At 43.2% G+C, this 26,156-nt stretch overlaps 1 protein-coding gene across 42 annotated transcripts in view; it reads right to left on the reverse strand.

Annotated features, from left to right (window-relative positions):
- The window catches only part of CACNA1C (calcium voltage-gated channel subunit alpha1 C), a 735,566-nt gene that overhangs the window by 229,529 nt on the left and 479,881 nt on the right, over positions 1-26,156 (reverse strand). For all 42 annotated transcript variants that reach the window (XM_047742048.1, XM_047742037.1, XM_047742034.1 and 39 more), the window contains exons 4-5: positions 25,285-25,424; positions 18,702-18,841 (exon numbers count right to left, since the gene is read on the reverse strand). In XM_047742048.1, coding sequence (XP_047598004.1) covers positions 18,702-18,841; positions 25,285-25,424 — 280 coding nt within the window. The remainder of the gene's footprint in view (positions 1-18,701; positions 18,842-25,284; positions 25,425-26,156) is intronic.

Raw genomic sequence — 26,156 nt, forward strand, 5'->3', positions numbered from 1 at the left:
ATAAACTTAATTTTTATATGTATTTGACACCAAAAAATAAATTTGGGTCATTTTATTACAGTATTCACCATATTGTGGTGGTCTGGAACTGAACCTGCAAATGTCTCTGAGGTATGCCTGTCCTGCTCTGCTGGATCTTTTGGAGACCACTTTCATCACCAAGCATTTGATTGACTTGATATAACTGAAGAGGATTTGCGGCCCCACATAACATGCCACCAACCCAGGAAGCCTAGATGGAAAGAGATGTCCCACCAATCTCAAACCTGGATAAGGTTCTAAAATGGGGCAGCCCCCATTCTTGATAAAGTCAGCACTTTCTGATGGAGTTACTGGTGGTTTTGTTGTTGACTCAGGACCCTGTCAGGGCATTTTAAAGAAGTCATATCCCCGTGTCCAAGTCCGAGGGAGGAGTCAGGACTGTCCTCAATATAGGCCACACCCAGGAGTTTAGAAAACAATTCCTTGATTTAAGCTGGCTATCCTCTCTTCGCAGAATGGTGGGCAGAAAAACATGCGACTTAATCCAGAAGTCTGATTAGCTGGATGATGCTCAACTGAGAGTTTGGTTCCACCAAAGGGTGGTATGCCTTCTGTACTTTCCAACAAACTTTTAACCAAATTTAAAGAAAATGACAGAGTCATTACATGGTGAGCCAATTCTAAGCTTCCTCACAAGCCTCATCTCAGAACTGGATGCTGTCTAAAAGGAATATATTTCCATTAAAACAGGTGCTCAAGTAGATTATTGTCCCTACCATGCCCATTAAGCCCCATGTTGTCCCTAGACTTGAATCACCTTGGATCTGGGACACAGACATTGAAGAAATTTAGATAAAATACCAACATTTTCCAGGAGGAGAATCTAGAATGAGGCTTTCCTTCTTCAGCTACTTTTCTCTAAGTTTCCCCTGGTAGAAATGCTATCAGAGGAGCTCCCCTTCTCTAACAAAGAGCAACTGGTATACCCAGACAGTAGAAAGCTCTTCTTCTAAGGGCCAAGTTTGCCTTTCTCCAGGATACTACACACAACTTTGCATCCCTTACTTGTGAACCTACTGAGCACCTATGAAATACTGTGTTAATTGCAGGGTGGGGGAGAAAAGGGTGGGGGGAAAAGACAGTGTAGTGCAGTGGTTAAAGCATATGGACCCCTGGAGCCAAATGACCAGGTTGAATCCTGGCTCTACCACTTCTCAGACAAGTGATCTTGGACAAGATATTTGATCTCACCTTAATGTAAGGATGATGAGTACCTACCTCACAAATTTGCTGTGAGGACTAAACAAAGTTCACAACAAATACTCAGAACAATGTGTCCCTGGTAGTAAACACCATTATTATTGTAAGCATGGTCAGGCTATCAGTGGAACTCTAAAACAGATTAAAATTTATTTAACACAGAATCTGTTAAAATGCAGATTCTGATTCAGGCCATGAGGGGTGGAGCCTGAATTCTGTATTTCTGACCAGGTCTGGGTGATACTGAAGCTGTGGCTCCACTGACCACACTTTGGGAAGCAAGGCCGTAGAGCATGTTGGTCATCCTGGGAGTTCGAGGCAATCTCACCCAGCCTTGCTGAAGTATGAGATGCTCTTAAGCAGGTATTGGATTTTCTACTGGGGTAGGGTGATCCTTGTCACATCACTCTTGTCAGGTAATTAGTGTGATCAGTAAAGTGCGTGAAGTCAGCATTGGATATAGAAACTACACACCCTAATTGATATCAGTGTCCTATAGGATTCTTTAAAAAATGAAATAAAAATACATTTTTATTTTATTTTATTTTTCTAGACAGAGAGACGTACACCTACACTGAGCTGCTGGGGAGCAGAAGTGATATATGCTAGTGTCTCCTTCCAGTAACAATAAAAGCTATTTAACAGAGTTATGGAAAAGACTTGGATGATTGTGACCCAATCCTGTAACATTACAGGAAGGAAGAGCTCTGCGTCAATTTTCCCTCTTGATAGTGCAGCCTGTATCATTACCACTCTTACCAAGCTTGCATCTTTAAAGGTTACTTATGGTCACCAACTGGCCAACCCATGCCTTTGCCATGGCCATTATTTTCATTGGCCTGTTTGATGCCATTGATTACTCCCTTCTTTCTGAAATTCTCTCCCCCCTTGTGTCTGTGACGGGTGTACACCTGTAGTTCTTCCACATCTACAGTTAGTTCTTTGCTTTCCTTCTACTCCCTCCCTTCTAGATCTCTTTTAATCTGGGGAATATTATGAAGACAGAGAAATGCAGTTGCTGCCCATGAACAGCTGTAAGCTAGATGGAGAGGCAGACACGGAAACAGCTAATTGCAGAAGTGGGTGACAATGTTCCTAAGAATTTTGTCTGAAGAACTGTGGGAGCATAATGGAGGGAGAGGAATGTACATGTGAGCTGTGTCCGTGGATGAAGCTTCCTTCTGCTCTTTTATTCAGTAAGTCTTCCACCCCTTGTGTGGCTGTGTCTAACTCTGTTTTTCTCAGGAAATTCATTCACTTCCTCCTAAAGGCTCAGAGTTGGTCCTCATCTTCCAAAGTCATCCCTTATTGATGTTTAAAAATGAATGCTATTGGGTGGCTCAGTGGGTTAAGCCTCTGCCTTGGGCTCAGGTCATGATCTCAGGGTCCTGGGATTGAGCCCCACATCAGGCTCTCTGCTTGGTGGGGAGCCTGCTTCCCCCCGCTCTCTCTGCCTGCCTCTCTGCCTACTTGTGATCTCTCTCTCTCTCTCTGTCAAATAAAATAAAATAAAATCTTTAAAAAAAATGAATTCTCCAGAAATTGGCATTTCTGGTTGTGACTACCATCATCATCAACAACATCAGGTTGTGATTATTGGTCTAAAGCTTACTTCTGATTCACATGAACCAGCTTGGGCTGGCTAGAAATAAGAGGTGTGATAAATCTCACAGATCATGTTTTGTGCCTTCATTTGGCCAATTTTTTTAAAAGATTTTATTTATTTATTTGACAGAGATCACAAGTAGACAGAGAGGCAGGCAGAGAGAGAGAGGAGGAAGCAGGCTCCCTGCCGAGCAGACAGCCCGATGTGGGATTCGATCCCAGGATCCTGAGATCATGACCTGAACCAAAGGCAGAGGCTTAACCCACTGAGCCACCCAGGTGCCCCTGGCCAATGGTTTTACATCGGTTTTTAATAGTTTACAAGCTTATAGTAAAAAAATATATTAAAAAATATAGGTCTAGGACTAGGAAGACAGGTAGTTCTCTCTTGGGTTAAGGAGGAAGTTTATCACACTGAGGTTCAAGGGTGACTGATGCATTTTCTTATGGGAAAAGAGTCTTCCTATGAAGGGAAGAAAAACTCTAGTCTAGATAGAGTCTCAAGTTTTATTATTTTTTACATGTTCTTATTAAAATGTCTTTATTCATTAGAGGGTTCCATTTCTTTTTAATTTAACCTTTCCATATTAATAAATTTGTGCATCTCACAAGTGGTTTGATGAACACCAAAGGGGGACTGTTGTTCTAGGAAAGGGATGGCAAATATTCTGTTGCCTAATAAATTAAAAACTGTAAGAGTAATTAAAATATCAACCTTCATGTTGAATTAATTTTTTGTATTAGCAATATGGGTTGGAAAGAGAACCTCAGAGAAAGAAAGTATTTTAAAAAATCCTGATATTGAAAGAAAACAAATAAGGCAAAATGGAGACAAGATGTTCCAAAGTGAACAATAATGATAATATCAGTTACCATTTCTTGAGGACTCAGCCTGTGGTGGTTACTGTGCTAAGTGCTTTACATATTTCATTTCATTTCTCCAATGATCTTGGTAAAGATAAATGAATTGAGAGTTAGGCAAGACAGATAACTTGTCTAATATGACACATCTAGAGCTGGAATTAAAAGCTAAGCTGAGTTTACCTTAAAACCTCAACTGTTAGCTACTATTCAGGCAAAAAGGCAGATATACTGCACTACTCTCTGACCCTGTGCTGTGGCAGATGTTGTTATCCATCATGGCCTCTTTTCCTCCTGTCCCTGATGGGGCCTTGCAATTCCTCTCAACAATATCTCTCTCATGACAACTCTAATCCATTGGGAGTCATTGGGATCATGATTTGCCACCCCATCTATGCTGCCCCCCTACTGGTGACCAACTCTATCTTTCTGCTACAGGCAGGATAGGAAACAGGCTTCTTTTGGCACTTGCCAATGATGTAGATGCCTGGGCCTGCACTTTTTCTTTTGCTTTAAACATTTTTGAGAAAAATTGTGAAGTACAGCATACATATAGAAAAGTGCAAAAAAGAAAGAGGTTACAGAGTATAATTTATCACAAAATAAAACCATATAACTCTCACTCGGGTCAAGAAATAGAATATCACCAGCTCTATAGAAGTCCCACTCATGCCCCCACCTGGTAGTACCCCCTCCTACTTACTCCTATAGGTAAACACTATATTATGCTTCAGTGTCATGTTAGAAAGTATTTTTTTTTAACCAAAGAAAATCATGCATATATCAATAGGTGTAGGATAAAAAATTTCATTAAATTCAACATTTATTCTCCAACCTTTTACATTATTTTCTGTATTTCCCATTCTTTTGATTCTCTGTGATTCACTCTTAGTATTTTCCCCTGATCTCTTAATAGTTCAACTGTTCTGTTTTCAGCTGTACTAAATCTTTTTAAATCCATTCACTGCATGTTTCATATTTGCTGTTGTATTCTCCATAACTAACCTTACATTTGGCTCTTTTCCAATATCTTCTGGTTTTCTAGAAAATAATCTATCTTGTCTTTGATATTTTTGAATATAATAAATACAAATATTTTCAAGTCTATATCTGATAATTCCAATATCTGGATCCCCTTTGAGCTTATTTCTATTGTCCACAGTTTCTACTCATTTTCATTCCTGTTATCTTGTCTTTCATTCCTGTTATCTTGCCTAGGTATTTTGTATTGCGGTTTAGACCTTATTTTTGTAAAATTGTTTTTCAAAATAACTTGAGAACTTTGATGATGTTATCTTTCTCCAGAGAAGACTGATATTTGTTTTTTTCAGGCATTTTTTTTCAAGTTTCAGAAAAGAGATTTAGATTATTTTATTCAGCCTTTCTAGTTTTCCTCAGTAGGACAGTTGATCTAAATTACCTCATGTGCCATTTCGGGATGCAAAAGTCATCTAGGGAAAAGTCATGTAGGGAAGTCCCTTCATTACAATTTTCCTTACTGCCACCACCACCTCAGATTCAAGTAAATGGGACTTTGAGTACATGGACATATTAAAAAGGGTTGGAAAACCTCTGCTACTCAAAAAAATGCTATACCCTGGAGAGAGCTTATTGGAGTGAAGTTTCTGTGGATTGGCTAAATACAGACTGAAATACCCTAATAAGATTAAACAGGAGGGAGTGATGGTTTGGCTCCTGATTCTTACTCCTTTCAGAAATGTGTAAAAGTGCAGATTTTAGGAAAATTGAAAAATGTCTTCATGATTCAGGTGGCAAATGGGACATGCTTACTATAGAGTTGTCGAGTTAGATGAGTTACTCTGATAGTCCTGATTATATCTCTCTCTTTATCCAACAAACACTATTACACCCAGGCAACTCACAGCTTTCTCTTCCCCAGCTGTTTCTGAGGCGGAGTTTAACAAACAAGTTTGTTTATTGATGCCAACTTATGGTGACTTTACACTAAAGTTAATCTTTCTATGAAATTCAAACAAAATGTTCTTCAGATTCCAGACTTATTTATTTCCCATTCTGGCTCAATCACTAGTGAATCAATAAAGGCTTTGGCACTGTTCAAATCTTCTTCATAGGAGAAAATCTTCAAGCATTATGCTTAGTGTTTTGTTTCGTTTGAAGAGATTTCAGATTTACTGGAAAAAATTCCAGACTATTTTCTCTTCTGCCTCTAATAGCTGTGTGACCTTGGCAGTTATGTCACCTTATTGGGTCTAGGTTTCAACATCTTTAAAAGTGAATATTGGATGAGAAAGCCCACTCTGGATCTAAAATTTGCTGGGTTATTTTCTAATTATCTTAAGAAAGATCTAGTACCTTTTCTTCTTCCAACTATCACTGTGCCTTATATACAGTAAGTCCTCAGTAAATGTGTGACAAATGAATTAATACATAATTTTTATAATATAACAGAATTATATTATATATTACATAAGAAATAATGTCATATATAATTTATATAATGTTTGGGGAATACTTTACATCTGCTAACATAGTTAGTAATCATTAATTTTGAGATTTTAAAATCAAGTACACTTCCGTTATTAGCTATTTTTTGGAGAAACTAGAAGCAGATGAGCCCTTCTACCATAAACATTAAAAACTGGGCAAAAATATGAGGTAATTATTTTCAGAAAGTGGACATAAAGCAGCACAAGGCTATAATCCCTGAGAAAATTGAGAATCATGAGGTAAACACCACAATTCTGTGACTGGCAACAATTTCCTTACTGTAGCACCAAGAGCTACAGTCCAAGCAGACAGACCACAGCAACCCCACTGATTTGAGAGGGCAGAGATCAGATCAGAATTTGGGCTGCTGTAGTGGTTGTGGTGTGACATCAGAGAGGAGGCAGCTGGGTAGATAAGTAGCTCTAGAAGTTTGTGTAGGGGTTGCCTGTGTGTCCCTGGCTTAGTGTTGGGTCATGCCTGTACATAGTGAGACCACCAAGTGCTATCAAATAACAGCTGTTACAGGGCAAAGCAGAAAATAATACTACAGGTTAAGCAGTGCTAAGGAAAGAGCAGTGTCTGTAGGATGACATTCTGGGTCTGCCATAGTGGAGATGTCTAGTTAATATTTTATTAACACCCTTGGAAACTAACTGAGACACTAGAAAGTACACCTGGAATAAGTAACCTACCCTAAAGGAAGGCTAATACTTTAAAGAGCCTGGTGGGTATTAAGGAGGGCACATATTCATGGAGCACTGGGTGTGGTGCATAAACAATGAATCTTGGAACACTGAAAAAATAAAAAAAATTTAAAAAAGAAAATATTTAAAGAATTAAAGAAAAGCATATTAAAAGAATTAAATAAGTATATTGGTTTAAAGAGAGAACAGATAGGGAATTTCACAGATAAAATGAAAACATAGAAAGAAATCAAATGGAGATCCTATAAAGAGTAACTGAAGTGAAAATTTTATTGAATACATTTGATGAAGATGAAGACAGCAGAGGAAAAAGTGAGTTAATTGGAAGAATAATCAATAGAAATTATTTAATCTATGAAACAGACAAAAAATAAAACACCTGAAGAAAACTGAACAAAGCCTCAGGGACCAATGAGATAATATAAAATCACTTAACATAAGTATAAATTGTAGTCTCAGAAACGGAAGCATGAGATTGGAGAAAAAAAACATAGATATTTGAAGAAATAATGGCCTCGAATTCCCCAAACTTGATGAAAGCCTTCAATATGAATGAATCTGAAAAGTTCAGCAAACTCCAAGTAGGAAAAATATAATTAAAACCACAAGAGACATTGTAGTTAACTGCTAAAAGCCAAAGACATCTAGAAAGCAGATAAAAAAAGAAACATGTACAGGGGAACCAATGATAAGACATCAATGACTTTTCATCAGAGACAATGGAGGCCAGAAAAAATGGAATAGTATCTTTATAGTTCTGAGAGAAAAAAGAAAAGTGTCAAACAGGATTGTATATCCAGCTAAAATATTCCTCAAAAAGAGGATGGCATAAAGACATTTTCAGATAAACAAAAGCAGAGAGAATTCTGATCTCTGATCTGAGCAACAGATCTGTGTTATATAAATCCTAGGGGATGTCCTTCAGGATGAGGGGAAATGAAACCAGAAGGAAACTAGGATCTGTAGATCATGATTTACTTAAAAGATAACTGACTGCTTAAAGAAAAAATATATATATACATAAACACTTTAAGATGGGGTTTAAATATATGAATAAGTAAAAAGAGACATATAACAATCACAGAGGATGAGAGGTTGGGTAAATCAAATTATCCTATTGTTAGGTTATTACATTTGTGATGATACACAATTCAGATGTATGAATTTTACTGAATGTAAATAATACTTCATTAAAGTTAATTTTTAAAAATCAACTGTTGAAGTTCCCCTTCCTCTAACTAGTCCAACTTGGAGCCTGACATAGGTAAAGAGTTGAACCCACAGGATACGAATAGCTAATATTTGCTGAACGCTTCTTATCTGTGGAGCACATTTCTAAATGCTTTATGAGCATTTATTTATTTAATCTTCACAAGAACTCCATGAAGTAAATGCAGTTTTATTTTTAAATTTTATTTACTTATTTGACAGACAGAGATCACAAGTAGGCAGAGAGGCAGGCAGAGAGAGAGGGGGAAGCAGGCTCCCTGCTGAGCAGAGAGCCCGATGTGGGGCTCGATCCCAGGACCCTAGAATCATGACCTGAGCTGAAGGCAGAGGCTTTAACCCACTGAGCCACCCAGGTGCCCCAGTAAATGCAGTTTTAACCCCCATTTTATGGATTAGGAAACACAGGCATATAGCTAATAAGTGGTGGCTCTGGGAATTTGAACTCAGGTAGTGGAACTCCACTGTCTATGTCCTCACCTACTAATTGTCACGGATCAGCAGCAGGGAACAAACCAAGAATAACAGGTACCTGGGGTTCATGCTCTGTATATCCATCATTTCATGGGACACTGACCCCACTGTATCTTCATTTTCTAACCCCTCATTTTTTTCTTCCAGCACTTGTAAAGCATGGGTCACTTATAAGCCCAAGTGGCCTTTATTATTATCATTATTTTAAATTAGGTTACAGGCATCTTGCTGCTGGCTGTTATTTCATGTTTAGGGATCTCCAGGAAAGGGCCAGGCAAAACAGAATCAATCATGGAGCTTCCTGAGTTTAAGAAGCTCTCTCTTCTTCTATGAGCTGCCACCTGCCATAATCCTGGGCACATGATCAGTGTTTAATAAATATTATTGACTAGGACACCTGGGTGGCTCAGTCAGTTAAGCATCTGCCTTTGGCTCAGGTCACGATCCCAGGGTCCTGGCACTGAGCCCCATGTCAGGCTCTCTGCTCAGCAGGGAGCCTGCTTCTTCTCCCTCTGCCTGCTGCTTTGCCTGCTTGTGCTCTCTCTCTCTGTCAAATAAATAAATAAATAAAATCTTTATAAATAAATAAATACATAGTGTTCACTTACTTCTCCCACCTTTGGCCTGATTGCTAATGTGCTGGGAGCTGAAAGATAGACGGGATTTGCCAAAGGTCGATGACTACATGTAGAATTAGTGATTAAAAAAAGAAATTCTCAGGTTACTTCTGTTCTCTGCCACTGAAGTACAGGATGATACAGCTCAGAAGAATTTTAGGGTTAATACAGTTTAGCCCTTTCACTTTCCAGATGAGGAAACTGAAGGTCAGAGATTAAACAATAAGGTCACCTCAATGGCCAGACTTAGATCCCTGGTTTCTTCACCTGCAGACCCAGAGTGTCTCCCACTTTCTCCAAGTCCCTAGGTGGCAATGGTACCATTTCTCATCAGCCTCTGAAACCAAGGAGGTTCACCAGCCATCGAAACATAAATAGACCAACATCCTATTAATTATCCTCAGTCTTGAAAGCCATATGGAGCACCCTGATGGGAAATGTGCCCTCCTCCAAACCACAGCGACCTGTGTCCTACCGGAAGTATTCCTGACTTGGAAAATAGTCTGAACCCATCTCTGTTCGTTATCCTGGGAGAAGCGTTTGGGACTGTATTTGCCTATCTATAAATTAGGGATAATGTCCCTGCCTTCCTGGACCACCGGGCTGATTAATCAGCCAATAAATCCCTTGCAGTCTGTCTGAAAGCCTTGCACTGATGCTGAATATTGCTTTTAGTTGGTGGTAACCCTACCATTTATCACCACCTACATTTTGTTCTTAAATCAAAAAGGGACATTTTCATCATGGGGGAATGTCTGTGTTCTCCTTTAGTAAATATGAGAAGTTATTGTGTGATTGGATGCATTCTTTGTCATTATTATTTTTTAAGCTAGTGTATGTACAACACCAAATAATAGAGATTTTCCTGGTTTAGTCAGATCCTATTATTGATTTTCAATAATCTTTCAGTGAAACACCATGGCAACAGGGCCTGGAACTTTTGAAATATGCTCATTGTTTAAAATAACTTGTTTTGCTGCATTTGGGTCGTCTTCTTTTCCTTACTACCTGATGCCATGGCTCATTGCAATCCATAACGTCTCTCTTCAAGAGGTGGCTTCTGTTGCTAGAAGCTCCTGGGTCTTGAGAGGTAAAACCTCAACCTCATCCTTGGAACATTCATCACTAATCTCACTTTGTAGATAGAGAAACTGAAGCAATGTGAAGTCGGGAACAGAGAGGTTGGCCGCAGAGATGCCATTGTAACTGTGCCCCTGACCTCCTCTTCTGGGGCATCCGGAAGGGAGGGGTCAAGAGCTCCCAAATCAGAGCGGGGGGTGAAGTAGTAGAATCATGCTGGGTGACATGGGAGAGGGTGGGCGTCAACTCCTATCTGCCTTGAACATGACAGGTTTTGGAGGACTGGGGCGGGACCCTGTTCTAAATTCTGTTCTGTTTCTGGTATGCAAGGAATGCCAACACCAGGGAGCTGACATCAGACTCCTCAGAGCAAAGCAGGCCAGCCAACCTGTCTGGAAAGTTAAGAGGAAGTGCTGTTTATAGCTGTCCTCCCTAGGGTCCACTCTGTGTTGGCGAACGAAAGCTGGCAGGCTGCCTGGAGCGGGAAAGTGGGAGGGAGCACTGACATTCCCTCAGGCTTCCCTCTTGGGGTGTCTGTGAACCAAGTGTGTGTGAGGGAGCTCTGGGAACCCCAAAGACTGTACAAAACTGGAACATCCCATCATGAGGTCCATCAGTCTTCTTACAGGTGGTGTAGGAATTGAGTCTGTCTGCCTGCCACCAGGGAGCTGTGTGACCTTGAGAAGGTCATTTAAGATGTCTGGTTGCAGTGTTCTCATCTGTAAAATGGAAACTTGGTTGGATCAGATATCTAAAGTCCTTTCCCACTCAGATGTTCCTCAGGAATGGCACCATGAGATGAATGCAGAGAACAAAGTTTCCTGTTTTAGTAAAAGAAAGTGGCAGAGGAGGGACCTAGAAGATGCTGCAGACAGGACTTCTGCATGGGACGGGCAGTGGGATGGGCAGCTTCTGGTCCCTCCTAGGGAGAAGGAGAGAGAGGCAGGACTTAGGCACCTGCTCCTGTCCTTGTATCAAGCAGCCTTGTAAGTGGTTTAAGGTCCCTCATTTTAGTTTTAGATCCCTTTAGGGATTTAAGATCCCCTTGGGACAAAAGGGATGAAAAGGCAGAGAAAGCAAATTAGAAGGTGAGGGGGAGAAGAGGGTCAAGTCCAAGAAACTGAAAGGGAAGAGAAAGCAGAGAGTGGAGAAACAAGAGGCCTGCTACTGGCAAGGGCCGCCCGCTGGTTCAGAGTGGAAGAGCATGTGGAAGGGGGAAAGAGACGCAGAGGCTAGTAGGTCAGGCCCTACAAGTCACAGATAGAGCAGAGATCCAGAACAAACCGACCTGCCCAAAGTCCCTGAGCTAGGTGGGTGGGACAGCAAGGCTGGAGTCTGAGTCTTCTGTCCACTTCAGGCTTGAGCTCTCCTGCCTCACCTGCAGCATGCTGGCACATTATGGGATTGCCACATGAACCAGAAGAAAGGGAGGTCTGGGAAGTTGGTGACATAGGCAGAGGAAAGAGCAGGGGGTGGGGAGAGGACAATGTGCATGCAAGCCTCTGCTTTGACTAATGGGTCTTCTCTGGGACGCAGGTTTCAAAATTTGTAAATTTCAGATTTTCAAATATCAGCTCTAGACAGGCTTTCCCTTGTCCAATCTGGAATGGTGAAGTGTCCTTAAATACAGAGAGGGAGCTGCTGCTGGGACCATCTCTGGTACCTGAGCCCTTGTCCTCCCTAGCAGTGCAAGCACCCCCCTGGGAACCCTGTCCTGGGAGCAGTAACAGTGACTGCAAATGCGCTGTGGCCCACCTTACCGAAGAGCAAATTCTTCTTTTGAAGCATCAAAGTGTAAAAACACTCCAGAAAGTTGTTTTTAGCAGCTCTAATATGCCCCCAATGGGTCTGATTAACTGGCAACGTTTGCTATTCAGTGTGGCCAATTTCACAGTTACTAATCCCCAGGAGGGGGGAGAAGTCATTTTGGGAGAAAAAACTGCATTATGGGATGAGTGTGGTTCACCTGGGTACTTGGGCACTCCAGTGAGTTTTTAACTTTTGCAGCAGGAAGTTTTGGGTCAAGAATGCACTCTCTCAATAGCACTAAAAGCAGTGTGGTAGGTGTTGGGTAGTGTGAGGTCTCTGGTGGAGTGCTCAGAGAGTGGCTTGCCCTGGACCTGGCCTCCGGGAGGGAGGCTGGCCAGAGTGGGAGAGGGGAGCTTGCTCTGGTCTGCTTCTGACCCCAGCTTTGCCACCAGTTAGCTGTGTCCAGGGTGGGTCACCGAACCTCCCTGGAGTCTAAGATCTGCCATCCGTTCTGATACTCTTGGAGGAGATTCCTGAGGCATTTTGCTGTCTCTCTGCACTGCAGTCTTTTGAATGCTTCCAGTGGAGAGGAAAGAACTGAGTCTATTTAGAAAACCACCTTCCTGTCCTGGCACCCGGACCCACTGCCGTTTGCTCAGTGCCGACCTGCATCACTGGGTTCTCACCGCATCTTCTTCGGTGGTGGACTGGTCCATGCAGAGACCTACGTACTGGTCTGGGCTATGACCCAAAAGAATGAGGTTTTCACCTCGAATGGCCTTTCATCTCCATCCCTACATCTTCTACCAGAAACTTAAGGCTCGTTTCAAATACCGTCTCCTCATAAAGCTTTTCTGGGCTGCCATAGTCCCCGGGAAACCCACCCCTTGGATCTACTTCATTTCCCCACATATAATGCCTCTCTAGTAGTTTTTGGTCTCGTGTAGCTATTTAACTCTTAAATGTTCTTTACTATTTCAAGTGTATCTGTTTTGGAGTGTCTGGGAAGCTCAATTGGTTAAGCATCCAGCTCTCGGTTTTGGCTCAGGTCACGATCTCAGGGTCATGGAATTGAGCTTTGCGCTCAAGAGTCTACTTCAGATTCTATCCCCCTTTCCTCTGCTCCTTCCTGCTCGTGCTCTCCCTGTCTCTCTAAAATCAATAAATAAAATCTTAAAAAAAAAGTATATCTCTTTTGTCTTGATAGTGATTTTGTCGTGCACTTGCATTTTATATGCCTCACGTAATATCATGTGATGGGGTATGCTGTGATGTAACTGCTACCATTTAACTGAGCACCTACTATAAGCAAGATGCTGTATAAGGGCTTTGTATGCATTAATTCCTTTAGTTTTTCTAACACCATATGAAATAGGTTCTACTGTTATTTTCATCTTACTGAGAAGGAAGCTAAGGCACAGAAAGTCTTAGTAACTTCTTCAAGGTCACAGAGTGAGTCAGTGCAGAAGCCAGGCAGTCTGATTCAAGAGCTCTTGCTCAAAACCACTTTGTCTTGTCTCTCCTGGCACCTTTTATCTCATATCCAATCAACAGATACTTGTTGGCTGGTTGGTGTTGATTTGTTTTCAAGAAACAGTTCTAATCTGACCAAGAAACAATAGGAAGAAAGGGTTTTATGCCTCTTCTCATTTCTCAATTAGGAAGCAAACTCTTGTTTAATAGCTGTTTTCTAATTCTCTGTGATTCCAGAAATGACACTTTTAACTGAGAAAGAGCCAATCTTACAAAAACTCAGACCATAGGGAAAGCATGTCCAATGAAAAGTCTCTAAGCATCAAGTATCTTAACAGACGGGGAGAGCAGGACTCTCTGGTAAGATGACACTTCTGTGGAGAATGACCAGGTGAGCAGGCCAGCCTAGCAGAGAGTTGGGGAAAGGGCATTGTGGACACAAGAAGCAGCAAGCGTGAAGGCTCCATGTTGGCAGTGGGTTTGGGGTGTTGGAAGCATGACAAGGAGGTCACAGAGGCTGGCAAGATGGGACAGACAGAAGGGAAGGGGAGAGGGAGATGATTTCAGAGAGGAGAGCGTGAGACCATGTAGGGCCCTGTGGGACTCTGTCGCTCATCAGTGAGTGAGGGTAACTTGGAGGGCTCTGAGCACAGCTGTGATGTGTATTTTATGAGGATTTGTATTTCAAAAAGACCACATTGGCTACTGTGTTGAGAATAAGCTGTGGCAAAGGGTAAGCATGGAAACAGAGAATCCAGTTAGGAAGCTACTATAACGATCAAGGTGAGAGGTGTTGGTGATGATCAAGGTGAGAGGAGGCTGGTGCTGGAGGTGGTAAGAAAGAGGGAGTTTCTTGACGGTATGCCTGAGAGAATTTCCTGAGGGACTGCCTACAAAGGGTGAGAGAAAGCAATAAGTCCAAGATTTTTGGCCTGTGTAATTGGAAGGATGAGGTTGACATTGACCAAGACAGGAAAGGCTTTGGGAAGACTGGAAGTTCTGTTATGGATGTGGTAAGTTTGAGATGCTTAGACATCAAATGAAAGGACTGGAATAAGCAGGGAGGTATACAAGTTTGGAGCTTAGAACAGAGGTCTGAGCTGGTACATAGAGTTCATAGTTATTAGAAGACATATAAGAGATATTTAATGCCAGAAGGCTCAGGATATTTAATGCCAGATACTCAGAAACTAAGTATCCCTGAGATAGAGAAGAGGTCTGAGGACTGAACCTGCAGCTCTGCGATGCTAAGAGGATGCGAACGTGAGGGAAAATCAGCAAGTGATTCTGATAAGAAAAAGCCAATGAAGAAAGAACAGTGTCCTGGTAGCTAAGTGGTGATGGTGGTTCAAAGACAAGGGATGATCAGCTGCATCCAATCCTACAGGTAGATCAAATACAATGGCACCAGGGAACTAACCACTGGGTCTGGTGATGTGGAAATCACTGGCGGTCTTGAGAAGAGATGTTTTACTGCAGTAATAGGGGAGAAAGCCTGACTGATGAGGATTTGAGAGAGAATGAGAAGACAAGAATTGAAGGCAACAGATAGAGGCAACTCTTTTGAGTTCTGCTGAAATATGAAAGAAGACAACTAAAAGATCTATGAAATGGACTTTGTCTAGGTTTGGAGTGGTAGGAGAGATTGCTGACATCTTCCTGAATGATATCAACCAAACTAGCATGAGGCACTTGTTCACTTTTATTATTTAAAAGTTGCACAGACAATTTTCCTGGAGAAAGGGTGACAGGCTGGATTAGCCCTTCCTTTAAGCTCCAAAAAGAGCTATTCTGTTGGCAACCTGGGGAACACAAGATACAGTTGTTAGCCTTATGTATAAGCATGAAGCCACCTGCAAGGCTGTCGACACCAGCAAAACCATCTCAGTGTGATCATCTTCCATGATGAAGCTACCTTCTTGGACTGCATGACAGGTAATAGTAGGTCCTTATCTTTGAGTTACTGTATGTATCATGTCCTCATCTTCTTGAGAGAATTCCAAGGTATGATATCTCTTCCTGACAGCACTCTACAGTTCTACCATTAGCAAAATGCATATGGCGATAGGACACTTTCTTTACGAAGTTTCTACAGTGGAACCTAGCTACTGTATCTAATCTGATTCTCCTTTTTAAAGCACTGAAGCATGAGTGACTCTCAACCAATGCATCTCTAATTAAGAATTTCTGTACTAGAGTAATTACTGTAGATATTTCTGCAATACCAAACCCCTCAGTCTCTGTGTTAGACTGCACTGTTTGTTCACCCTTGCTTCTCACAGGTACAGTATACTTTTGGTCCCCTTATCCTTGGAACAAAGATAGCAATGCGACTTGCTTTGGCCCCTGGGAATTGAGTAGCCATGATATAAGCCATTCTGAGCAAAAGCCTAAATTATGCTTGTGCTCTTTTGTCCCTTTTTTGAACATCTGTACCCTGCCGTGAGAACAACATGGCCTACCTGCTGGATGCTTCTTCAACTTGGGGTCTGGAATAAGATCCCATATAGAAGCCCAGAGCCCAGCTGAGCCCAGAAAAGAGGGGGCTGGCCAACATCATCATGTGACATGACCAAGTGTAAAGGTTTCGGATTTTAAGTCACTGAGAATTTGGGATTGTTTATTCCCACAGCAAAAGCTGACTGATACACTCTTATTAGATTGTCAGATTCCTCAGGTGAAAAGACTGTATTTGTTCTTTATGGTATGTCCTCATACACAGAACAATGCTCTGAAAGTGTGTGCTCCTAATAAGCACACACATAAGAGGGTAAGATTCATCATGTCCCCTGTAATTTGGTGGGAAGTTTGAAGTTCATAGCTCCTATCACTGAGACATTGGCTGCATCATTGTCATCATATTAAGCTCCTTAAAGTCATGTTCAAAGTTATTCTCACCTTCCTTCTCATTCCTTGATTTTGGTCCATTGAGTTATGGATGATTGATCAAGAAATTTAGAATTCAATCAAGAATTTAATCAAGAAAGCTGATCAAGAAATCAAGAATTTAGGCTTGACAAAAGGGAATTTGGATCTTGGCCTTTGTATTCAGTTGACCCTTGAACAATATGAGTTGTACTGTGTAGGTCCACTTACAGACAGACTTTTTTTTTTTTGATAAATATAGAACAGTACTACAAACGTATTTTTTTCTCACCATACGATTTTCTTTTTAAAAATTATTTATTTATTTATTTATCTATTTGAGAGAGAGTGCACAGGAGAGAGCACAACAAGCAGTGTGGGGAGGGGCAGATGGAGAGGGAGGAATAGGCTCCCCACTGAGCAGGGAGCCTGACTCCGGGGTTCCATTCCAAGACCTTGGGATCATGACCTGAGCCAGAGGCAGACACTTTATCGAATGAGCCACCCAGGTGCCCCACTGTATGATTTTCCTAATAACATTTTCTTTTCCCTAGCTTACTTTATTTTAAGAATATAGTATATTATAACACATGTAAAATATGTGTTAACTGACTGTGTATGTTATTGATAAGACTTCTGGTCAACAGTAGGTTATTAGTAGAGAAGTTTTGGAGGAATCAAAAATTATATATTAATTTTCAACTGTGCAAGGTGGGGGTCAGCACACCTAATCCCCACATTTTTCAAGGGTCAACTGCATACCGTTTCTATTTCTAGATTTCCTAAAATGTTTAAGGCCAAGTAGAAAGAATCTGTTCCAAATGTGTGTGTGAGGCTTAGCTCCGCATTCACTTTTGAGTTTAAGAAAGACCACAAACTTCTCCCAGGTGGCCCCATTGCAAAGAAAACATTCTAATTCTTGCCTTCATTTATCTAATAAATTCCCTTACCTTGTGCAGAGACAATTGTAGGCATGGTGCAGGAACAGAGCCAATATAAGGCAAAGTTCTGGGTTTCCAGGGGCTTATAATATAATTGAAGAGATGGGATATATGTGTAGAAGTCTAAGACAAGAGGTTTATACTAGTTAATCCTTTACAAGAAGTTGTATTGCATAGTAAGAAAGAAAGTTGGTTTGGAAGTCAGGAGACCTGGTTCTAGTCCTGTTCTGCTGCTAGTTAGTTAGGTTGCTTTGGGAAGATCTGCCCACCATTCTGTGCGTGTATGGAAAGAATCGAATAGTTTAATATAAGGTCCTTCACATTTCTATGGTAAAGGCTCAGTGTTCAGAAGACCTCTTTGTTTTCCTGTGCCCTGCTCCCCTTTCCAAATTCGTCTGGTTTCAGCCCAGTCATAGGGACTGTCTCTACTTTGACTAATGGGCCAGATCTGATGGAGCTGACTTGAGAAGGAAAAATCTCAGCACACCAGGCCAGAATTATGCTCAGATCGTGCCAATCGATCAAGGAGGAGTGGAATGAGGAGCTCTCTGAAAGCTGACTTAACCCCTAAGAGCAACTGGGGCTGAGCTTTGCTGAAGGTGATGCGGGGTGCCCGAAGTTGTAGTATTCAGTGCTCGGGGCTCATCCACAGTTGAGCAGGCTTCTGGAGGAAGAGGGAGAAGAGGGGCTGTCCACCGGACTGGTATCTGGATAGACAATATCTCTTCAATGTCCTCTGGCCTGATTCAGAGAGCTGAACACCCTCCACCCTTGGGCAAAACCAGTTCTCACAAAGGCAGGCAGCCTGTCCATAAATAGGGTTTCTGAAGCCGGAAATGTCCCATTTGACATGAAAGAAGGAGAGGGTTGAGAGAAATGGCAAATAGAACTTTTTGAACAACCATTGATGCTTTTCTGATTGTTCTTTGGAAAAATACAGAAAGTAGAGATAATCTCATTGGCTAAAATACCTTGAGCTTGAGCCCTAGGGATTAGCCTTCTCTGCTCACCTGGCTCCTCGGTGCAAACGTGCTTAATAAATTCCCAGCCCAGGGCCTGGGGGAGGATGGCTCAGCTGGCCAAAGGATTTCTTTCTCTGGGTAGACTGTCTTCATTTGGCTGTTTGGCTGCCGTGGATGTTTTCCAGGTGTTTACAGGAGCTGGGACCACAGTGTGGTTTCATGGGCTCACATCAGAGTTAAGTTCTTTTTTTTAAGGATGTATAATCTTTTATTTATTTATTTATTTATTTATTTATAGCAAAGGAATTCATTTAAGAAAAAATACCTCCTTTTATATGGAATCAGTTTTCCTTGCAAAGGGCTCCTGGCAACTCAGACAGCAGAGGGGGGTGACAAGATACCACTGCGACCTGGAAGAATGGCTTTACTTACTTGGGACTCCAGACACCAGGCGCAACGGGCGCAGCACACGGAATGCCCTCAGTGCCTTCACGTCAAATCCAGCTCCTTTCCCTCCCAGAGCATTTGCCCCGTCGGCTTTGGTTGCTTGTTCTAAAATTGCACTAAAAAGCCTAGAAGAGAGGAAGGGGAGATGGAACTGTCAGACCCTGAATTCTCTGAAGGCAGCTTGGGATAGCAAAGTTTGCAAACATCCCCAGCCCGGGAACCAGAGCCAAGGTGTGTACATGGGACGGACTGTGCCCATCATAAGATGACGTCCCCTCAGTGTGGGTACCGCCCTGCCAAAGGGCATCACCATTGCCCACAGAGGTCTGAGAGGTGATAGGCAAAGCTGTGCACGAACACAACTGGCTTTGTATAACCTGGGCAGCCTGGACAGAAGCGTAAAGTTGCTAAGGCTTGCTGTTGTGTCTCAGTCCTCTTGCAGTGCCCTCTCTCCCACTCCATGGTTTCCTAGCTCCTGCCGTCATGTGGCCGGGAACCACATCCTCTCTCGTCCCCACATTCCTAATATTCCCCTTTGATTTTGCCTAGGTACAAACAGATGATCTCCTGGAAATTGGTTTCGTGCTGCAGATACAAGGATGGGAAACTAACCACTGACTTCAGCAGCATGCAGACTCCTGAGACTTTGAAAATATCTGTTTTGGAGAAGCGATGGGGCCAAATGCCTAACAGATATGGGTTCAAGAGAGGATAGGAAAAAAAAGTCTGAGATAGCTCTGTCTAACAGAAATAGGATGCAAGCCACAAATATGAGCATATATGTAATTTAACCTTTCTAGCAACACTATTAAAAAAGTAAGAACTGGCGAAATTAACCATGATAATATATTTTATTTAATACAACATAACCAGAATATTATCATTTCAACTCTAATAAATACAAAGAATTTTTCCCGAGATGTTTATCACTCCTTTAGTGCTAAATCTTCGAAATCTGCTCTGTATGTTACGTGGACGGCATGTTTCAATTCAGATTAGCCACATGTTCTGTACTGAGTGGCCACGTGGCTGGTATAGACAAGCCTTCTGAGGAACTTTGCTGTTAAAGTTAGTAGAAGAAAAAAGATGGTTGCCAGAAGAGGGTATGGAATTCAGAGAGTTGTGTTTGTTTTTAAATGAGAAATATAGCAGCATTTTTATATGTGATGGGAGTTATGTAACAGAAATAGACAATTGGACCATGCAAAAGTGAGAGAACAATTACAGAAGGATTGCTATCCTGCAGGGGGTGCAGGGGATCTCCTGCACCCTGAGGGGTATTGGCCCTAGAAGGGGGAAGGGATGGTTTCTCATGGTTCAAGGGGAAAGGTGCATCATAGGGGTACTGATATTCTCCTTGATTACCTGTGTTTTCTCAGGGAAACAGGTAGCAAGGTCATTGGCTGAAAATGGGAAAAGGGAGCAGGTATTGGAAGTTTAAAGGCCTCCCCCTTTAAAGACTCACCAAAGAAAGTGGAGGAGTGAATGGAGTAGGGTTGCCAGGTATCATCAAGGACCGGTTTGAAGTTGGTGGTCACAGGTGTCAAGTGCAACCCATGAGCTCAGCTTTGTGTGTTTCTCTACCCCTTTCAGCGGCACAACTTCAGGTACCAGATTGATCTCCATCTAATTGGATTTGATTGGGGTTGGTGTTTTTCCAAATGAGTAAGGTCAGTGAAGAGGGAAAGTGGGAAGTTGACTGTACAGGCAAGTGAGAGATTGTGATGGGGCTGGGCATCTAAGCTGGTTAAAAGGAAGACTGGACACAATGGGCAGAGGAACAGAGAAAATGGGACAGGATGAATGGACTGTCAGAGTCAAAGTGCTAGAGGGAGTAAGCTGGAAATATGGCTTGTGGTGTTTCCAGAGCAGGGTGTTTCATTTGAGATTATGGGGGAGGGCACAGCTGTTAGTTATGGCAGGGATATTGGCTATAACCCTGGGAGTGGACAGCTGAGACAGGATAGAGTCAGGATCCCTTGGCTGGGAGAAGATATCAATGAACCAAGAAGGTACTGGAGGGGGCAGCAGGAATAGCAAGGTTGGAGAGAGTTGGGAGTGAGCCAAGAGCTCCTGTCTTCAAGGAATGAGGAGTCCCCAGAGGACTAGAGGAGATCCTATAGGGAGAAGTCGGTGTGAAAGGGTCTGATCACACACATCAGAACCAGAGGTGGCTAGGAAGGAAGGGCCACCAATCTGAAAGCAGAAATAAGAGAAACGTAGGGACCTTCTCCTGACCTCTGGCTGTGGAACATGGCATTTGGGAGAGACTGCGATGGAGCAGGCCCCTTGGGGGAGTCAGGAAGCTAAGTGAGTGGACAGACACAGAGCCGAGGGTCTAGGGCAGCACTTGGACCACTTGCTCTGGAAATGGAGTTTTGCCGGAGTTCAGCAACACCCATCATTCCCATACTGCTGCTGTTGATTGCCATTTTCTTGCTAGGGTTGAATCATCGAGACAAACTGCACAGCTTGTAAGCTGAAAATGAGTATCTGGCCCCTTACAGAAAATGTCTGCTGACCCCTGAATGGGCAGCGGCCTGCAAGGAGCAGAAGGCACAGTGGGAAGGTTTCAGAGGGATGACAAGGGAGAGGGGACACAGGACACAAAGAAATATGTGGGCATGGAAGCCTGGAATCTTGGGCTCTTGCAGTAACCAAGAAAAATAGGGGAAAGGACATATGGGACAATTTCTGTCTTTTGTACTAGAGATAACTCCCAATTCACTGTCAGCAGAGTGTGTGCTGGGCTGTGGCCGGGGGGTCACGGGGGAAGCACATGTTTCAGAACTCGGGCCCCACACCTGACCTGCACTTGGGGCCAGAGGAACTTCATTCTTGAAGAATAGGCTTGAACTCCTGAAATGACTCACGCCCAGGGAACTGGATCTGGAAACAGGGGGTGCTGCAGCTGGGGGCTTAGCTTGGCAGAAAATCAAATCCAGTCAGGGCCCAGCAAGGAGGGGGTTGGTCTAGATGAAGAATTTCCAAACTGGGCTCCTTGGAACTGCTCAGGGACTTCTTGGGCAGCAAGGCCAGAGATAAGTGGCTAGAATAGAGTAGCTTTCGTGGCTCTCTGAATAAGGCTTTGCTTGAACAAACGGGTTCTGTAGCTAAAAGAAGTTTGACAACTCTGACATCTAAAGCCTTTCTCAGCCCTGTGATTTTTTTCAGCTCAGCTTGGCAGTTTGCTAGTGTCGTGTGTTAGCTGGTGATGCCTTGAACCCCAGGCAGAATTGCCAGGATGGGGGAAATGGGCTTCTCTCTCTGCAGAGAAATGTTCTTTCCACTGAAGTCTGTTATCACTGAAATCTTAGAAAATGAAGAGTAGTTTGCAAGTTTGTCAAACAACATTCCAAATCTAAACCAGATTTGGTTCCTAGTATTTCCTGAAAGAAAGCAATATGCTTATTAGGGTACAAGATGTTCACAAAATATTTTTTATTTAAGGGAACAGAGGTTAGACAAATTTCTTCTCTTTCCTCTGCCTCAACTTGACACAGACATTTTATTAAGTGTCTGACTCTAATTTTTTAAGGGGTAGAAAATTCAGGAAGAGCTCTAGGAGGTGTTCTTGGCTTGTAGAGTTGGTGTGTTTCTCTCAATTAGAGACTGTAAAGTCAAACCCACTGCTTTGTGGTCTACATATCCCTAAGGGCTGGGTTCTGATGTGGATGCTTGGCAGGGGAATTCTTCAGGAGTTGTGTCTGGCAGTTCCTTAGCTGGACCTAGAGCTTTTAAAAAGAGGACACTAAGGCTCTAGAGGGCCCAGCGGATCAGAAAGGCAGGGGCGACATACTGGGAGAGAGATGGTAGCAAAAGCCCTCCAGGCTGGAGGAGACTGTCTCAGGCAGGGGGATCCAGTGAGGACCCTCAGGTCCCTGGGTTGGGCTAGGGAGGGGTAGCTCACAGTGGGCTCTAAAGTCCTCCACACTTTCATTCAGTAGTCTCCTCTCCCCACTGTAGCAAGGGGACTCTTCCACTTTAGGCAGGAAATGTGACAGGTCTGTGGGGGTTAGGCAATGCCTCTTGTCACAGGCCCCCCACATGGCAATGTAGAAAGGAGAGAGCAGCTCTAGGCCTAGCGCTCAGGCAGCAGGCAGGCAAACCCAGCTCTCCCAGGGCAAGGCAGATCCCCTCTGATTGCAGGAGGGCCCAAGAAACCTTCCCCTAAGTGGCTGCCGAGGAGGAGCCCGGGAGAGAAGATATTTCCTAGGAGACATAAGGGAAGCAGTAAGATACCCATTTCATATGATATAAAAAGGAGGCATAGCTGTAGAGAGGAGATTGAGCTACACTTTGTGTGTGTGTGTGTGTGTGTGTGTGTGTGTGTGTGCGCGCGCGCACGCGTGTGATTTTTGCAAGTTAGAAGAATGGGCCAAGATTGAGGCTAGACAGAGAGCCTCTATGACCAGTGCCCTTGGAGGAGAGAACTAGGTGTCAAATATGTCCGTGTGTGATAGTAATGGGGGAGCAGCCCAGAGGGTCATGGTGAACCACAACCTAAGCAACCTCTATCATTGTAACCTCTGGGGTTTAAACAGCCAACTTGGGGCATCTCGGGGAAGAGGACCAAGTCTGGATGCTTCCTTCGTCATCAGCCTCATGGCCTAGATCCCAGGAAGTTGTGACCGAAATCCAGGTTGACCTCACGAAGGCTGCCCTCTGTGGTTACTGGGAGGGGCAGCAGGGCGAGGGATAAAGCAAGTTTCAAGCAAGCAGAAGATGCCATGTGTGTGTCCACACAAGGCATCTAGCTCCTTCCCTCAAGCGTAGGTTTGAGCTCTGCCCTGTGCTTCCGGGTTCAACCTCCTAGGCTGTAGAGAAGGCCCCGGAGGGGGCAGAGCACAGTAGGCAGTCAACTCTAACTCCTTCCATAAACATGAGCTTCTCTGCCGAAAAAAATTAGTCCCTGAAGGCACCCTTATCTCTCCATCAATCTTATTCCTGGGGCTCTTTTCTAGACTCGTGGGAAGGGTTCCCCAGAGCCCAAAGCTGTGAGAAAGACAACTGAATTTGAAAGGCTTCAGGGGCATGTGGAACAAGGCACCTTAAGTGCTTTTGCCATGGTTTAGGGAGTTAATTCAAGGCATTTGTTCTGTTATTCTTTGTTTATCCCGGTGAGAACAGAAGCAGCAAGATGGCTTAGAGCTGCATCCTTGCTCCCAGGCTTCTGGAGTCTGATCTATACCTGGCAAATAATCCAGTAACTTTCGTGCTTCTCACATCACCCAAATATCCTTGGTGTTAAGGTGGCCAAAGTGTGTTATTCATTGGCTGTGCAAAAATAAAAGACAACGAAAAAGCCCCTAAGACAGTTCCAAACAACCCTAATAAGTCATCCAGATGGCGAGAGGCAAGGAAAGAACTTCTCAATGGTCTTGATTTGCTCTTGTTATTTCCCGCAGGAAAGACCAGACACTCCCAGGAGATGACAAGCAGTGAGCACTCTGGAGGAGTCCAGAAGGACCTGTGTGTTCACTGGGAAGGCACGAATGGTGCCCGCCAAAAATAGGTTCCTGGGACATGAGCCCAGTGACACATTGACCTTGACGCTGAAGTCTGTTGGAACTCCGCAGGAGTAAAAAACGCCAGGCGGCCACCACGTGACCATTCTCGGGACTCAGAAAAATGCCAAATGAGCTCCCAGAAGCCTCAGCTTGTTCTCGAAGGAGAACCTGCTGTAAGATGCCCTCCCTTCACAAAATAGAGGAGTGGCTGGAACTTTAGCAACTGTGTCTTAATGAACTACATTTCACATAGCATGTGCATAGATATTTCATAGAGGATCTTTTTGTAAAGTCACTAATTCCTACATAAGGAGATCATCACTTCTGAATTTTATTATTTACATTCCTTTTTTTTTTTTTTCTTAGAGCATATATTGACCTTGCTTTATCTTATGTTACAGTGGAAGAGCATGTCTGGGGAAAGGTGTGTTTGGTTCTACTTAGGCCACCCATGACTTGGCCCTTCATAGTTCTCTGTCATCTTCCCACCTACCTATCTCGAGCAGCCTGTTTCCTGGGGCCCCAGAGAAGGCCCAGTGTAGGGGGAAGATCGGGCATCCATGGCACCTTCTCTGCCAGCTTTGCCACCACCCCCATGCCCATGGGCTGCTTGCCAGGCCAGCTGGACGAACCCTGCTCAGGAACTCAGCAGGGGAACTGGTTCGAAGAGTGGTCAGGCCAGATGTGGTTGGAGATGGAATAAAAGACCTTAAGCAGAGGAATCTCCTCTGTTATAGAGAGGATCCTGAGCTCCATGAAAGCACTCAGATCCTACTCTGTGTTGCGTGTGTGTGTGTGTGTGTGTGTGTGTGTGTGTGTGTGTGTGTGAATGCACACATGTGAGTGTGTGTGTGAGGGAGATATTCCTATGTAAGCGGTCTTTTCCCTTTGGAGAAAGTCTGAATTCAAAGTGACTAATGGATCCTCTCATCTTGCCTGGTGCCCATTGCCACGATGACCAAATAAAAAGAGATACAAATAACAGAAGGAAATGGAGGCACATGTTGGTGGATGGTGAGGGGTGAGGGGAGGGAAGAGAGAAAGGTAGTGATACTTACCCTACAACCACAATTATAAAATCTAGTAAATTCCAACCATTGCGGAGGTAAGCGTTGGGGTGAAAGAGAAGTCCATAGGCTATTACTTTTAAAAATGCTTCCACAGTAAAAATTATGAGAAAGAGATATTCCACTCGTTCCTAGGAAACAAAAATAGAAGGGAGAGAAAAATAAAGTCAATGAGATCGGGGATCTGGAAAGTTCTGAACCAGCAGATCTCCCAAGCAGGTGGAGGAGAGTGCTGCCCACTCTGTGGTAGGATCTAGGGGGACACCGGGTGGGACCCCCAAGCCAGATTACCAATGCCACAGTCTGCTCCAAATTTAGAGCTCCAATTCATTGGGCATTAAGGGTTTCTTTAGTTTTCAAATGTCCCATTATAATGCAAATATTTGGGTTGTGGAAAAATTACGCATTTTGGAGAAATATCTTATTTAGTTAATCAGTCAATGTTTCATTGCACCTTCTCAGAAGAGAACTCATAATGTCTTGATCTAGAGGGAAATGATGCCAAGACAGAAAAGAATAGTGCTCAGAAAGGAGGGGACAGAACCATGGGATAAGTGTACCTACTGCCACCTTGAGGTAACAAACCTGAAGATAAAGAAACCATCTTGGGTTCTCCAAAATGATAGACCAGAAACACAGCCGCAAAGATGCTGAGACCTTGAAAATCTTCCAACAGCAGCTAAAACAGGCAATCTGCTCATATACCCTGACCCTAAACTTGAAGTCTCTCTCTTTCTTGAGAAAATAAAAATCTTTGTCCAAAGACAGAGACAGCTGAGAAAATTCCAGCATTTCCAGGATGGAGGCAGGCACTGGGGTGGGGCAGTGAAGAGAAAAGGCTCATCTCTTTTCTCAAGGGGTGG

The sequence above is a fragment of the Lutra lutra genome, chromosome 8 (assembly GCF_902655055.1).
Source record: "Lutra lutra chromosome 8, mLutLut1.2, whole genome shotgun sequence".
NCBI classification, from domain to species: domain Eukaryota; kingdom Metazoa; phylum Chordata; class Mammalia; order Carnivora; family Mustelidae; genus Lutra; species Lutra lutra.